This window comes from Alosa pseudoharengus, unplaced genomic scaffold, assembly GCF_046254945.1.
Source record: "Alosa pseudoharengus isolate Yale_2024_CS ecotype anadromous, Long Island Sound unplaced genomic scaffold, YU_APseudo_1.1 YU_APseudo_1.1_scf_22, whole genome shotgun sequence".
Classification (NCBI taxonomy): domain Eukaryota; kingdom Metazoa; phylum Chordata; class Actinopteri; order Clupeiformes; family Clupeidae; genus Alosa; species Alosa pseudoharengus.
The window spans coordinates 25,498,605-25,513,163 of NW_027468680.1; the positions used below are offsets into that span (position 1 = coordinate 25,498,605).

Sequence of the window (14,559 nt, forward strand, 5' to 3'; positions counted from 1 at the left end):
TGCACACCGCCTACTAACAAATACTTTGACTAAGGCCTTTTAGAGTTTTTTGGTAGACTGCAAGGGCGTAGGTTTGGTCTGAGCTTTGGTGGGGACACTACCCCCACAAAATAAAATAATATATGATGCGTGCCTGACTTTAACTTTGTATGATGCATTACCTACTGATGCATATGCAGTAAAACATTTAGTCAAAACACCATGTCAAATGTACCTGTAGCCCTGAATCTCCCCTATCTGAGCAACAACCTGGCCGGGGTTCCTCTGTCACTTTATAAATAAAATATTGATGTCATGAGCAGTGACATAGCACGACTCAAATCTCGAAGAAGACCAGTAGTATTAACTAGCCTATAACTAGCTAACACTAAAAAAACACCATGTCCTTATTCAAGTTCACCTGCCTCTGTGAGTGACCCTGCCACACCAACGCTGTCTGATAAGGGGAGCGGCTGGGTTGCTTTTTCTGTCATCTGTTTTGCATTCATGTTCTATCTCCAGCACGTCAAGCCCATAGAAATGCATTTGTTTTCACTGACATCCTCGTGCCATTTTCATTCATTTTAGCAAACATGTATAGCATTGCTGGTTAAACGCATGCATTTCCTTTCCTTAGTAACCATTGTCATAGTACACAAACCTGCTAGCGCAATGAACTAGCTGGTATTTGGTTGATTCCAACGTCCATTTAATAGGCTATACACATATAGCACTGTCAACTAAATGTGTAGCCTACCAAAAAACGAATTTTCTGGCATTCATATCTAGTGCATAATATTATGACTTAGGGCTACACTTTGTTTCTTGAAATAACTTCTGATGTCCTCCACCTTTCTTTTCATGCCCGACATCCTCGAATCGACAGCCAAGCAAAGATTATAGAGCTAAGATTTTTGCAGCCAAGTGCCAAAAACTTCTAATCGACAGCATTATAGTCTACAGGGAGCTAAGCCAATCAAAAAACAGATCTGTCTCAAATACGTATTTTGGGTGGCGGTACTGAAGTGGGAAATTATTTAACCTTTTGTGTACCGCATGAGGCGCTTTTATTCCCGTTTCAACCTGAATATTGGTGGGGACATTTCAGTCATTATTTGATATTGGTGTGGACACGCCCTTCGAACCCCACGCAAATCTACGCCCATGGTAGACTGTGTGAACTGTCAGAGAGTTGCAAAGGGTAGAATGATATTTTTTTTTTAGGCGGTTATGTAAATATCTGGAAATGACCACATTCTGCCCTCTTGGTCATTTATTTTGTCTTAGAAAAACAACTGAAGCCCACTACCAGGTATTGTAGATAGATAGATAGATAGATAGATAGATAGATAGATAGATAGATAGATACTTTATTGATCCCCAAGGGGAAATTCAAGGTCTCAGTAGCATACAGACATCACACACAACATGCACTTACAGCAGAAATGGTAAATATATAAACATATAACAAAACTCCACTGTACAATAGAGACAGTAGAAGATAAGAAAAACTAACACAACTAAATACTAAATATACTATATAAATTAAATAAAAAAAAATCCACAGTGTGCTTGAGGGTGATCAAGCATGAGACGCTTGCAGTGACAGGGCCGGGACTGGCCTGTAGTTCTGTGTGCATGGTAAGGTGCTCAAGAGACAAATTACTTCCTCAGCCTTTCAGTTGTGCATGGCAGTGAGCAAAGTCTCCAGCTGATCAAGCTCTTTTGCGTTTTAATAGTGCTGTAGAGTAGATGACATTCATTGTCCAAGATGTTGATCAGTTTGCTCAGGGTCCTTTTATCTGATATTGAAGTGATGCACTCCAGTTCGGCTCCCACGACAGAGCCAGCTTTCCTTACTAGCCTGTCTAGTCGCCCAGCATCCTTCTTCTTTGTGCTTCCTCCCCAGCATACTACAGCATAGAAGAGGACGCTGGCAACAACAGACTGGTAAAACATTCTGAGGAGCTTACTGCAGACATTGAAGGACCGCAGCCTCCTCAGGAAGTACAGCCTGCTCTGCCCTTTCTTGTAGAGCGCTTCGGTATTTGCTGACCAGTCCAGTTTATTGTCCAGTTGTAAGCCCAGATACTTGTAGGTATTTACCACCTCCACATTGACCCCATAAATGGAGACTGGTAGCAGAGTGGGCTTAGACCTGCGGAAATCCACCATTTTCTTGGTCTTCGAGGTGTTGAGTTGGAGGTGGTTGAGTTTGCACCACTGGACAAAGTTCTCCACCAGGCTTCTGTATTCATCCTCCTGCCCATCCCTGACACACCCCACAATTGCAGTATCATCCGAAAACTTCTGCATGTGGCATGACTCAGTATTGTAGCAGAAGTCAGATGTGTACAGGGTGAACAGGACTGGAGAGAGCACAGTTCCCTGTGGAGCTCCAGTGCTGCTGATCACAGTGTCTGAGAGACAGTTCTTCAATCTAACAAACTGTGGCCGATCGGTCAGGTAATCTGTAATCCAGGATACCAGGTGAGCGTCCACACCCATCTGCAAGAGCTTGTCTCCCAGCCTGAGGGGTTGGATGGTGTTAAAAGCACTTGAGAAATCAAAGAACATGATTCTCACAGCACTTTTCCCCTTGTCTAGGTGAGAATGTGCCCTGTGTAGGAGATAAGTGATGGCATCGTCAATGCCCACTTTCTCCAGGTACGCAAACTGTAGCGGGTCGAGTGAATCTGTATCTCAAATAGATAGATCAATATAGAATGAAATATGAGTACTTTAGACCATTATTTGCCAAGGTATGCTCATGCATTTTGTAAAATGTGGAAATATATGGAAACTCCCCATAGGACTTTTGGTTACCCAAAATGCATACTGACAATAAATGGCTTACTGTGTGGCAACCTCTTGGTGTAGAAGCATAATCCTGGTCTTAAATGAAAGGTAACACTCTGTAGTTTCTTGTGGACTATTTGGAATGTATGTCAGGAGTTCTGATATAGAATGACTACACAAAATATGGAATAATTACACAAAAGTTCTTAATAAAAACACATTTTCTTTGTTGGTTCAATTGATGTGTATAAGATGGGACTATACAGCTGCACAACTAATATTGGATAAAACAACATGAATATTCAATTTGTAGGGATTCCTGTGAATATTTCAAGACCCAATATTATGCTGCATCTGCTTATTGCTAAGGGATATACACTGCAGCTACAGTAGATAGTAGGGAAGCACCAAAGGCGGAGGAGGGGGAGGAGGGGATGTAAAGCACTATACAGATTGTACATGAAAAATGTTGTCATATATGGACCCTAAGAGTCCAAGCTTTCAAATGGTGTATAATATTACTATGCCTATATATACTCTGTTCTGTATTCCTTATGGGGGGATCTACTTTGCTGCTCTCCCTGCCTTAGGCTTTCTGTGTTGGCACACGGAAGGGTAGGGAAGTCCCAGAACAGAGCCATACCGCCAAATGTAACTTATTACATATCAATAAACTATTTTGACTAAAGTGGTCCTGACTGAAATATATTTTGGCTCTTGAACCCATGCAATGTATTGAATTAGTTTATATTATAGCACAAGTGAAGTAAACGTAGCACAGCCGCACATCACATTCAATTGTCTAATATGAAGCTGCTCAGAGAGTTTGGTTTAATCACTGCAGAGCTATACTTGCTGGCTGTCATTACATAAGTGCATTACTGATAGTGTCTCATCAGTGAAATGCCATTACCAGTGTCTGTTGGTGCGGTGGTGTCTTATTGTACTTTGACCAGCAGGTCTGCACTTTTACTTTTTATTCCTGAGTACATTTGATAGGTCAAATTTGAGTCAGGAAGGGAACTTGAAGTTCAATAAAACTCTGATGACTTCAGTGAGTTTCAGTTACTCAAGGACATCTACAAAATTAAAATATAAGATGAGTGTCTCTAAAAGTTTTTGCACTATAACCAATTAGAAGAATGAGGAATATTAACAAAACTATGGCATATGTACAAAAACATGTAAAATCAACTTGACTATTGTTGGAAAAAAACTCCATAAAACATTAACTCGACTAAATCAACTATTGGCTGCATGTGCTCTAAAAAATAAAATTAAAAAAACCCATACATTTCATTATAGGGGTATTTTTTTCCACGGTCCTCCACACATCTGCATCATGGTGAAGTACATACTTCAATCAGATTTTCATCCTCATATTACAGTATCACCTCAAACACTTTCTCCTCTTGCTAAAAATGGAAAGGGTGATGTGTTTGGCTGTAGCATTCTGTGAGGTTAGTGTTTCTGTTCCATAACTGGTCATATCATGCTCTCATATGATGAAGCCCAGAAATTACTGAGGGTAAGCACTTTCCCAATGTCTCCAGCTATCTCTCTGTCTCCGAACTGTGTGTGTGTGTGTGTAAGAGAGAGAGAGAGTGTGTGTATGTAAGAGAGAGAGAGAGTATGTGTGTGCGTGTGTGTGTAAGAGAGAGAGACAGAGTGTGTGTGTGTGTGCGTATGTGTGTGTAAGAGAGAGAGTGTGTACAGTATGTAAGAGAGAGAGAGAGTGTATATGTGTGCGTGTGTGTGTGTAAGAGAGAGAGAGAGTGTGTGTGTGTAAGAGAGAGAGAGAGTGTGTGTGCGTATGTATGTGTAAGAGAGAGAGTGTGGGTGTGTGTATGTGTGTGTAAGAGAGAGTGTGTGTGTGTATGTGTGTGTGTGTGAAATGACTGAGGGTAAGCACTTTCCTAATGTTTCCAGCTAACACTCGGTCTCTGAACTGAAAGCGGAGCTGCTGTAGATCTGTTACTGTAAACAGTATAAATATCAGGCAGTGGACACTGTAGAGTGTGTACTAAATGCTCTGAGCAGGACAACGTTCCTGTTCTTAAACAGTTTACTCCTGTATTCAGCAGACACAGTTCAATAGTGCATCATCTGCCACAGGTGGTGTTGGAAGTACAAGTAAGATGCACCAATCACACTAATACATTACCTTTACCCATGCATTATTCTGAACAACGATCCAACATTGAACAAGGTTCCTCTGATTCACCTGTAGTTCCTATTGTGCTCCAGCATGAAGTGGTTGATCATTGTAGCTGCCTCTCTGGCAGTGGTGAGCTGTGCCAGCCTCTCACTGGAGGACCTGGAGTTCCAAGCATGGAAACTCAAGTTTGGTGAGACAGCTGATGACGTTGTGCTTTCAATTTATTGACATGCGCGTTTCTGTGTTGCATTAATCCTGATGTAAGCAACATTTGCATTGATTGCAAATTGTATTCTTTGTATTTGGATATATATTGAAAAACACACATTTATGTGTAGTCTGACAGTAATGATGTTTCTGCAAAATGTCTTTACAGAAAAATCCTACAACTCCTTTGAGGAGGAGGTCCAACGTAAACTTGTCTGGCTCTCCACCCGCCGCAGGGTCCTGGCCCACAACATCCTGGCTGACCAGGGCATCAAGACCTACCGCATGGGCATGAACCAGTTCTCTGACATGGTAGACAAAATTCACCCTGACCAAAGACAAATCATGATTGCACAGTTAATTATCGACAACCAATGTACAGCAAGATAGGACAATTAACTTACACTTGGGATCAATTTCCTCACCCTCCAAACTGCTGAACCTTGTTAGTATGTTATTCATTTATCCATTCATTTTCCTCTTCAACAGAACAACCAAGAATACAATCAGGCTATCCTCTTGTCTCACTTCAATCGCTCCAATGCCAATGCCAATGCCATTGCCAATGCCCAAGCCTCATCCAAGAAGCTGGCATTTGCCCCCAGACAGCAAGGGAGCGATGCTGAGCTGCCCGCCTCAGTGGACTGGAGGCAGAAGGGCTGTGTGAATAGGGTGAAAGACCAGCACCAGTGTGGATCCTGTTGGGCTTTTGGTGCAGTAGGTTAACAGGGAGTGGAATCAATGTGTGTGTGTGTGTGTGTGTACTGTACGTGTACGTGTGCATGTGTATTTGTATTTGTGTGTGTGTGTGTGTGTGTGTGTGTGTGTATATTGTTTGTGTGTGTGTGTGTCTATACAGTATATTGTTTGTGTGTTAGTGTGTGTGAGTTTGTGTGTGTTCTCCTCCAGTGCTCTGTCTCCTCTGTGCCTATCTAGATTGCTGTGTTGGAGTCCCACACCTGTATTGAGCACGGCTACCTGCCCTCTCTGAGCGAGCAGCAGCTGCTGGACTGCTCCCGTGCCTATGGGAACCACGGATGCCACGGAGGTCGGGAGACTGCGGCCTACCAGTATGTCAGAGATAACGGCGGTATAGACACGGACGAGGCCTACCCATATAAGGCAAAGGTAACCTACTGTGACACTGCTGGATAAATTCAGAGGTGTTCACAGGTGTTAAAGTTTTCAATTTAGCGTAGCTACGGTTTAGTTTCACTGTCGCTGGCGTTGTGAGATATAGCATTTAGCGTGGGCAGGGGTCTGCCTGGATTCTCCCAGTGTCCCTCGGGTCATCCAAAGTGACTTGAGTCCTGGTGGTAGCCCCTACTGTATGAGCTGAGTTGTGTTTGGTGTTGAGTCTTGGTGGTAGCCCCTATGTGCTGAGTTGTGTTTGGTGTTCAGTCTTGGTGGTAGCCCCTATGTGCTGAGTTGTGTTTGGTGTTGAGTCCTGGTGGTAGCCCCTATGAGCTGAGTTGTGTTTGGTGTTGAGTCTCAGTTCCAGCAACCTCAGTTCCAGCAGCCCCTATGAGCTGCTATGTGTTGTGTTTAGTTCGTTTCCATCAGTGCTCTGTCTTACTGTACCCTCCCAGGATGCAATCTGCCGCTTCAAACCGTCTGGAGTTGGCGCCCTCTGCCATGGGCATGTGGAACTGCCGTTTGGAGATGAGGAGGCTCTAAAGGAGACGGTGGCGTTTGTGGGTCCTGTGGCTGTGGTTATCGACGCCGGACAGTCCTCCTTCCAGCACTATGTATCTGGTGAGTCCCAGCATTTACTCACAGTAATCATACTCATCTTCACTGACCCCAGATCAGCACGTAACTTGGGCATCTTAACTTCATACTCACAGCAATCTAGTGAGTTTCAGCACATCTGAGTGTAATCTGAGTTAAATGCCTATATGGGAATATAACACAGGTGGTTTATACCAAGACTAAGGCATGCTGCTAGTGCTTTTCAAAGCTCTACTTACTAGGGGTACACTGCCAAATTTAACTAATTATTATAGTGCTGCACAGATAAAAGCTATCCTAATTATCAACAACAAAAAGTGGAGCCCAAAATGGAAAAATATGGAAGGCGATCTAGTGGGGCAATGTAATATATGGCTTCCAAAGACTAAAAGAAAATTATACAATTTTACAGCAACACACACAATTAAAATATGGAGGAGACTATGTAAAACAGTGAAGACCAAGGATAAAGACTGGGCATGTTTGAGAGAAATACAAAAAGATCCAGAATTTCTCCCAAACAAAGAGGATAATGCTTTTAGCCTATGGGAAAGTAAAGGTCTTCTACGATTCTATCAGATGTATAATGAACAAGGTTTTGAAACTTTTGAAAACATAGAACGAAGATATCAATTGCCCAGGAGCCACTTTTACAGATACCTGCAAGTAAGAAGTTACGTAAACAAAAATATACAAATAGCAACTTTAAATGAGATCCACCCCTTTGTAAGGGGAATATTAAGAGTAATTGAAAATGAAAGTATAAAGAATATAACCGGACAAATTTACAGAATATTGCAACAGAATGAAGAAAATGTGACATATTATATTAAAGAGAAGTGGGAGGATGAATTTAAAAAACTTATCATGGAGAAGGAATGGGAACAGAGCTTTAAAGGAATTTATAAACACCTGAAATCCATATACTGGCAGGAATTCGCTTGGAAAGTGAACATAAGATATTTTATGACACCATCAACAATAAAATATAAAGAGTCTACCCCCAGTTGTTGGAGAAATTGTGGGAATAGCGATGCAGACCACACACATATTTTTTATACATGTGACAGATTAAAACCCTATTGGGAAAAGGTAATTGGGTCAATAAAGCAATTTTTGAGAGTAGATGTTCCAATTCAGCAGCATAACATAATACTTGGTATACTCCCTGACATAAGTCATGAACACATACACCTTTTCTGGGTTCTGAGAATCACTGCACTGAAACAAATAACCCGAAATTGGAAAATGCATGATCCACCAAAGTTTAAGAAGTGGTTAGACTCTGTTGACGAAATGTATGAGATGGAAAAGGTGACATACTGTATCATTAAAAAGAAAAAACTATTTGAGAAAAGATGGGAACTCTACCAGCTGACTAAACGAGATGTACTTGGGAAAGATGTGTGAAGGGATGGAAGGAATGGTGGGTAGGGATGGAGGTTGGGGGGTGGTTGGGTGGGTGGGTGTGCTTATAGTGTAATAGAAGTAACAAAGCCAAATATTGAAAATGTATGTTTCCTCTTGTTTTTTTTTTATTATTATTAATTAAAAAAATTTTTTTAAAAGTATTTCAAGTTTATCATTTACTCACAGGGTGGGGAAAGGAGAAGAAGAGAAAGGGGAAAAAAAATGTGTGTCATGATGACTGCAGACAGTAATTGTTAAATGTAACTATCATGCTTAACACAATAAAGTATAAAAAAAAATTACTAGGGGTACGACACACAACACTTGGGTGAAATACTAACTAGTATGCTCTGGAAATTATGATAATGAGGATTTGTTGTGAAGTTTTAGACCGAGGATGTATTTTTAGAACTTATAAACAAGGAATGAATGCTGGAGTGGTTGACGGGTTGATTGTAGTATTGTCTTTGATTGATTGATTGATTGATTGATTGATTGATTGATTGATTAACTGCTTAACTGATTTGTTGGTTGGTTGGGTTAATTGTTGTTAGGTGTCCACTATGACCCTCACTGCAGCAAGACGATATCAAACCACGTTGTGCTAGTTGTGGGTTATGGAACTGAGGATGGCCAAGACTACTGGCTGGTGAAGAACAGGTAAGCTGCAGCCAGATATGCCATTGGAACTCACCTATAGGTAAAACTGTAGGCTTTTCAACTTTTTAAAAACTTATTTTTAACTAATGTAATGTTCATATTCTCTATGTCGCTTTGGACAAAAGCATCGGCAAAATACCATAACCATATCTGCAACTAGATAAGCCATTAACTGACCTCACCTATATAATAGATTTACATGATCAACTATTTGGATGTGGTGATAAATATGCAATGATTTCCCTTTATGTGTGAAGTTGGGGTGTCCATTGGGGAGATCAAGGCTACATCAAGTTGTCCAGGAACCAGAACAACCAGTGTGGCGTCGCCTCGTTTGGAACTTACCCGCAAGTTTGAAGACGTACCGATGGATAAGAGAGGATGAGGCTTTCATCAAACATTGCTTACATCCTGCTCTGTTTCAGGCTGTCATCAGCTTCATGTGATTTCTGAAGGGGGCAACAACACAAGGCCAAGAATGGTGGTTTTGTTTTCAAGAAAAGGCAAGAAAAATGGAAAGTGAAATAACATACGGCTTGATATTTTCTTTCATCATGTGTTTAAACTGTTTTAAATAATTAAGGAGATGAATTAGCAGAAATAGAATAATTACCTGTGTATGTTTTCTTACCTTAGAATGAGCCATTTAAATCTAGACGAGAGCAGGCAGTCTATAGAGGTTGCCTTGTTGTTACGATAGCCCAGAATGGACAAACCAAAACACTATCTATAGAGAAGGCCTTTAGCACTTGACAGCCAGCGTATTTCATACCAGCTGTGGTGGTAGTGTAGGGGTAGTGGTTGGCCCTTTCTCCTTTGTCCTATTTCCTCGTTTTAAACTTCTCTAGTTGCAGTTAGACAAATGAGACATCCTCGATGACGTCAAGCAAAAGGATGTTTGGGATCCACCCCTGGCTTCCACCTTTGTGCCCCTTGAGCAAGGCACTTAACCCCGAGTTGCTCTAGGGACAATGGCCCTTGTACATTAATATAATTGACATATGTAAGTCGCTTTGGATAAAATCGTCTGCCAAATGAATAAATGAATAAATGTAATGTGATGATATCTGTACATATCAGCCTTACATAATGTTCATCTAATCAGGGTGACATGATATGTGTTAGAGTTTTGGTCTTTTCACTTTCTTTTGCTTTCTTCAGGTTTTAATAATATAGCCCTGATCAAATAAAGCCATACAATGATATAACCGTTTATTAATGACACCCTCAAGTAGAAAGAAAAATACAGAGCATGATTACTGTCATACATGGAGGGAAAAGTTTAGAACTCTGCAGTCTGTGAAATGAGAAATTGTCATGACTTCAGAACATGCACATGTGTGTTGTATTTCTACATTGTTTTGAAGAGTTTGGGGCTAGGTCTACAGAACATGATAATTTACTAGTTAAAATATAAGGCATAAGAGGATTAATTGTTTTGCGGAATATTCTATTAGTGCACATGGCATAACATAAAGACCTGATTTTAGCCCAGATCCTGTCATATCTGATGGCTCCAATTTTGACCATGTATTAGGAAATGTGTTTTTGGGTCAACCTCAATGCTCAGACAGAGTCCTCTTACCAATTGATTTAGTTCTGTCCTCAGCTTATCTCAATACCATCCTTGTGGTGATGGAATACATATTAAACTACTTTTGTGAAAGAACATCGTTGTCAGCACACTGAGCACAGATAAAACATCAAAATGAATATAGAAATGATACCACTGTCAAAAAAGTGCCAAATTGTTGCATAGAGTTACTTTAATGCAAATATGACCATGACAGGATTACAGTTTGGGAGATTTTAGTTTGGTGGTCACAACAGCTGCTTTACCATGTTCCTCATATTCTTAAAAAGCGCACCTGTTCTTCACCAGCCTGGCCATTTTCAGTTCCGTAACCTACCACGAGCACAACATGATTAGTCTTAGAACTGCTGCACTCGGGCTCATAGTAGACCTAAAATCAATCAATCTATCCATCAATCAATCAAATATATAGTTGTTAAAGTCAGACATGTGTAATATTAGAAAACATGTTTTTGCAGTAAACCTCAATGCTCAAATTGACTGAGCTGTCCTCAGCTTATCTCAATACCATCCTTGTGGTGATGAAATACATATTACGTAAACCACTTTTGTGAAAGAGCAGCTTTGGCAGCACAGATAGAACATCAAATACGTCTAACAAGTCTCTCCATCTGCATGTTCCATTTCTTTAAATATGTTTGACCATTCACTGTTTGCTGTTTTTCAAAGGGCTCAAAATGCCTAACCTGAAAAGCCAGCCTGAACCTAGCGCCGTCCACAAAATTTGAGGTCGGGAAGTTCGGTCTGGATAGAACTTGTTCCATTGACAAGCTTCAATAGACCTCTGAAGTTTGCCTAGAAAAAAGCTGCCATCTATGCCCATATAAAGAGATCCGGTATCTTGAGATTTTTCCTATGAGAAAATAACATGAGGATTTTTAATTATTTCACCTGTTAAACTCTTGCGGGGACGAAAAAATTGGAAATGCAGACGTTTTGCTCTACACACTTTACTTTTGTACAGTACTCTGGTACATTAAGACGGCACATTTTCATTTTGCTACCCCAGAGCAATGCAAGTTGCCATATGTAGTTAGCTTCAATTAAAGGAGAAGTTCGGTGTGAAATTGACCTTAGCTGTACTGAAAGATGTTGCCGAGTACTTACATGTGTCCAATAGGCACCTTCGCTCACCCCCTAGCATTCCAAATTACGCCGTTTTTAGCCAAGTAGCTGTGGGGGGCATAGCGTAGCCTATGCAGCTAAATCGCTATTTTTACACAATTAAAAAGGTTCCAAGACCCTCAGAAGTCTACCAATGCAGTGTGGAGTTACTTGGAACCTTTTTAATGATGTAAAAATAGCGATTTAGTTGCATAGGCTACGCTATGCCCCCACAGCTACTCGGCTAAAAACGGCGTAATTTGGAATGCTAGGGGGTGAGCGAAGGTGCCTATTGGACACATGTGAGTACTCGGCAACATCTTTCAGTACAGCTAAGGTCAACTTCACACCGAACTTCTCCTTTAACACCCGGGTCTCCTTATACAGTATGGGCAAAGATTGCAGCTTTGGCTCCTTTTTGTAGGCGAACTTCAGAGGTCTATGAAAACTTTAGAATTGTGCAGACCAATCGAATCGTCCGGGCAGGCTTTATCCAGTTGTTAAGTCCAACGTCACGGGCTTTATCCAGTTGTTAAGTCCAACATCAGTTGTTAAGTCCAACGTCCACCAGCGTTTTTTTGTCAAAAAACATTTGTACAAAATATTGCTGGCGCAATAACTTCTTCACGGATTCTTCACGGTAAGCTATTTTGTTGCTCTACTTGCTTAGGTTTATCCAATGGTGTGCAGAGGCATTTCCCCTCCTTTATCGGTTCAAACATGCACCATAATCACGTCCCAAAGCTTCGGTTCCAGACTCAAATTCTGAATAGAATTTTGAGTATGACTACGTTAGGCTACAAATTAACCTCTCTGTGTTGTCTTTTGAGTCTACCCCCTAGCCTCCTTTTGGTTTACACAATGGCTGCTGCCTTGATAAGGTGAATTGATGTGGGAGCACAACACTGACCTGAGAACTCTATAAATGAAAGAAAGTAAGAAAGTACAAGCAAGCGTGTCCGCCAAAGTGTTGCAGATCTAGCTCAACTTTGCGGTTTGAGGCTGGCTATGTGGTGGTTTTAAATAAAGAAAATGTACTTAGTAGAGCATTATGTTACTTGCTCCATGGTGTGGTGGGTTGGTAAATGGGACATTCAGATGTAAATGTATAATAGCATTACAGAAACTACACTCTGCACACTATAAGAGCAATGTCACATTTTTTTTTATTTATTAATTATTTATTCATTTATGAATCTTTTCTTTTTCCTCTTACAAGGTTTGTGTTGAATTATTATGGCCTCTCAAATGTGAGTGCATTCTCTATGGAGCATTCACTCAGGCTCATGCCAGAACTGAAAGTGTGGCTGGGGTGAATTTACTCTCTTTTGCAGTATAAATAACAGACAGACCCTCAGCTGTATTTAGACGTGAGAATGGGGAAGTCACAAGAGGTCTTTTTAGCCCTGAGCAACCTTTTAATGAAAATGTAATTAAATCTTTTCCCATATTATTATCTCATGAATAACACACAATAAGGTAAACTACAACCAGACACACACACTTGTTTCTGCTTGCTATGATGTGGTAGATTCACATTGGTTATTTTTGTTGTGTATTCCAGTATGAAGCTGCTGATCATTGAAGCTGCCTCTCTGGCAGTGGTGAGCTGTGCCAGCCACTCTCTGGAGGACCTGGAGTTCCACACATGGATACTCAAGTTTGGTGAGGGCCTAGTCATTCTGTTATGTAAGGGATAATGTACAGTATAGAACGCCGGTCAAATAAGGAAAATAAGTAAAATGTTCCTATACTGAACGGCAAACTATACATTATTACTTACCTTTATTTCTAACCCAGATTATTTAATAAGCCATTTATTTCCCACCACAAAATTGCATGCATCAACAGTGGCCTACGGTCATGTGTGTGTGTGCAACTTTCAGATTTCCTCTTCTTATTAGTCATGCTGATCATTGACCAGATAATGGCTCACGAGTTGTTTCATACAAACTATCATTGTATGAGATTGTGACCATAACCCTTCACAAGCTGTACAAACAGTGAATGCTGAAAGTGACACCAGTTCACATCCACCGAATTGTCTACTTACAAGACAAAGATAATCATTAACTAAAAACAAAACAATCCATAAGGACCATACATTCACCCTCCGATTAATAATTAAATAACTGTACATAGATTGTGGTAGCTTCTTATTCTGCAACAGATTTGTGATTCTAGACTGCAGATGTAGCCTAATTTCACCACACCCTTTCACTTCGTGAGAAATTAAGTTCTCTGCAATGAACTTCACTGCAACCTTGTACCTCGGCAGATTCTGACACATGCACAACACAAGCACACAGCACGAACACATTCAAGTAGCCTATCGACAATTAAGATACTCTATCAAGTAAATTAGTCCATTAAATACTGTAAGCTATTTCATCTTGCAGTTGCAGGTAACAAAGAAACGTGGCAGCCGTGGCCTACTGGTTAGCGCTTCGGACTTGTAACCGGAGGGTTGCCGGTTCGAACCCTGACGAGTAGGCACGGCTGAAGTGCCCTTGAGCAAGGCACCTAACCTCTCACTGCTTCCTGAGCGCCGCTGTTGTTGCAGGCAGCTCATTGCGCCGGGATTAGTGTGTGCTTCACCTCACTGTGTGTTCACTGTGTGCTGAGTATGTTTCACTAATTCACAGATTGGGATAAATACAGAGACCAAACTTCCTTCACGGGATCAAAAGAGGATATATACTTATAGAAACGCTATCATTATAAATTTATGAAAGAGAGATTGGACGTTTGCTTTTATTAGCCTACATCAGCTAGATCTCAAACAAACTGAGAACTGAAGCAGGAACTTGCAGTCATGTGCATAAGGCTGATTCAGGAGGAGCTAGAGGTTAAAAGAGTGGGACAGATCCTTCTTGTCAGGGTATAAGAGTGTATGTTTTAACAGTCGTCTGTCAAA

At 40.8% G+C, this 14,559-nt stretch overlaps 1 protein-coding gene across 2 annotated transcripts; it reads left to right on the forward strand.

Annotated features, from left to right (window-relative positions):
- Window positions 1–4,824: 4,824 nt before the first annotated feature.
- LOC143138974 (cathepsin L-like peptidase) lies at window positions 4,825–10,005 on the forward strand. Of its 2 annotated transcripts, none has more exons than XM_076299483.1 (8): window positions 4,825–4,911; window positions 5,009–5,126; window positions 5,313–5,455; window positions 5,633–5,860; window positions 6,080–6,271; window positions 6,733–6,898; window positions 8,839–8,944; window positions 9,202–10,005. In XM_076299483.1, the coding sequence occupies exons 2-8, from the start codon at window positions 5,027–5,029 to the stop codon at window positions 9,299–9,301; spliced, it is 1,035 nt and encodes a 344-aa protein (XP_076155598.1). In that variant the 5' UTR covers window positions 4,825–4,911; window positions 5,009–5,026; the 3' UTR covers window positions 9,302–10,005. The 2 variants fall into 2 exon arrangements, with proteins under 2 accessions (XP_076155598.1, XP_076155599.1); XM_076299484.1 differs by having other exon boundaries at window positions 5,026–5,126.
- Window positions 10,006–14,559: the final 4,554 nt, after the last annotated feature.

Bases quoted from the DNA above. Each gene is read 5' to 3' on its own strand.
- LOC143138974 (XM_076299483.1), top strand. From the start codon at position 5,027: ATGAAGTGGTTGATCATTGTAGCTGCCTCTCTGGCAGTGGTGAGCTGT. The intron at 5,456-5,632 runs GTAGACAAAATT...CCTCTTCAACAG, and splicing joins TGAACCAGTTCTCTGACATG to AACAACCAAGAATACAATCA. The intron at 6,899-8,838 runs GTGAGTCCCAGC...AATTGTTGTTAG, and splicing joins CTTCCAGCACTATGTATCTG to GTGTCCACTATGACCCTCAC.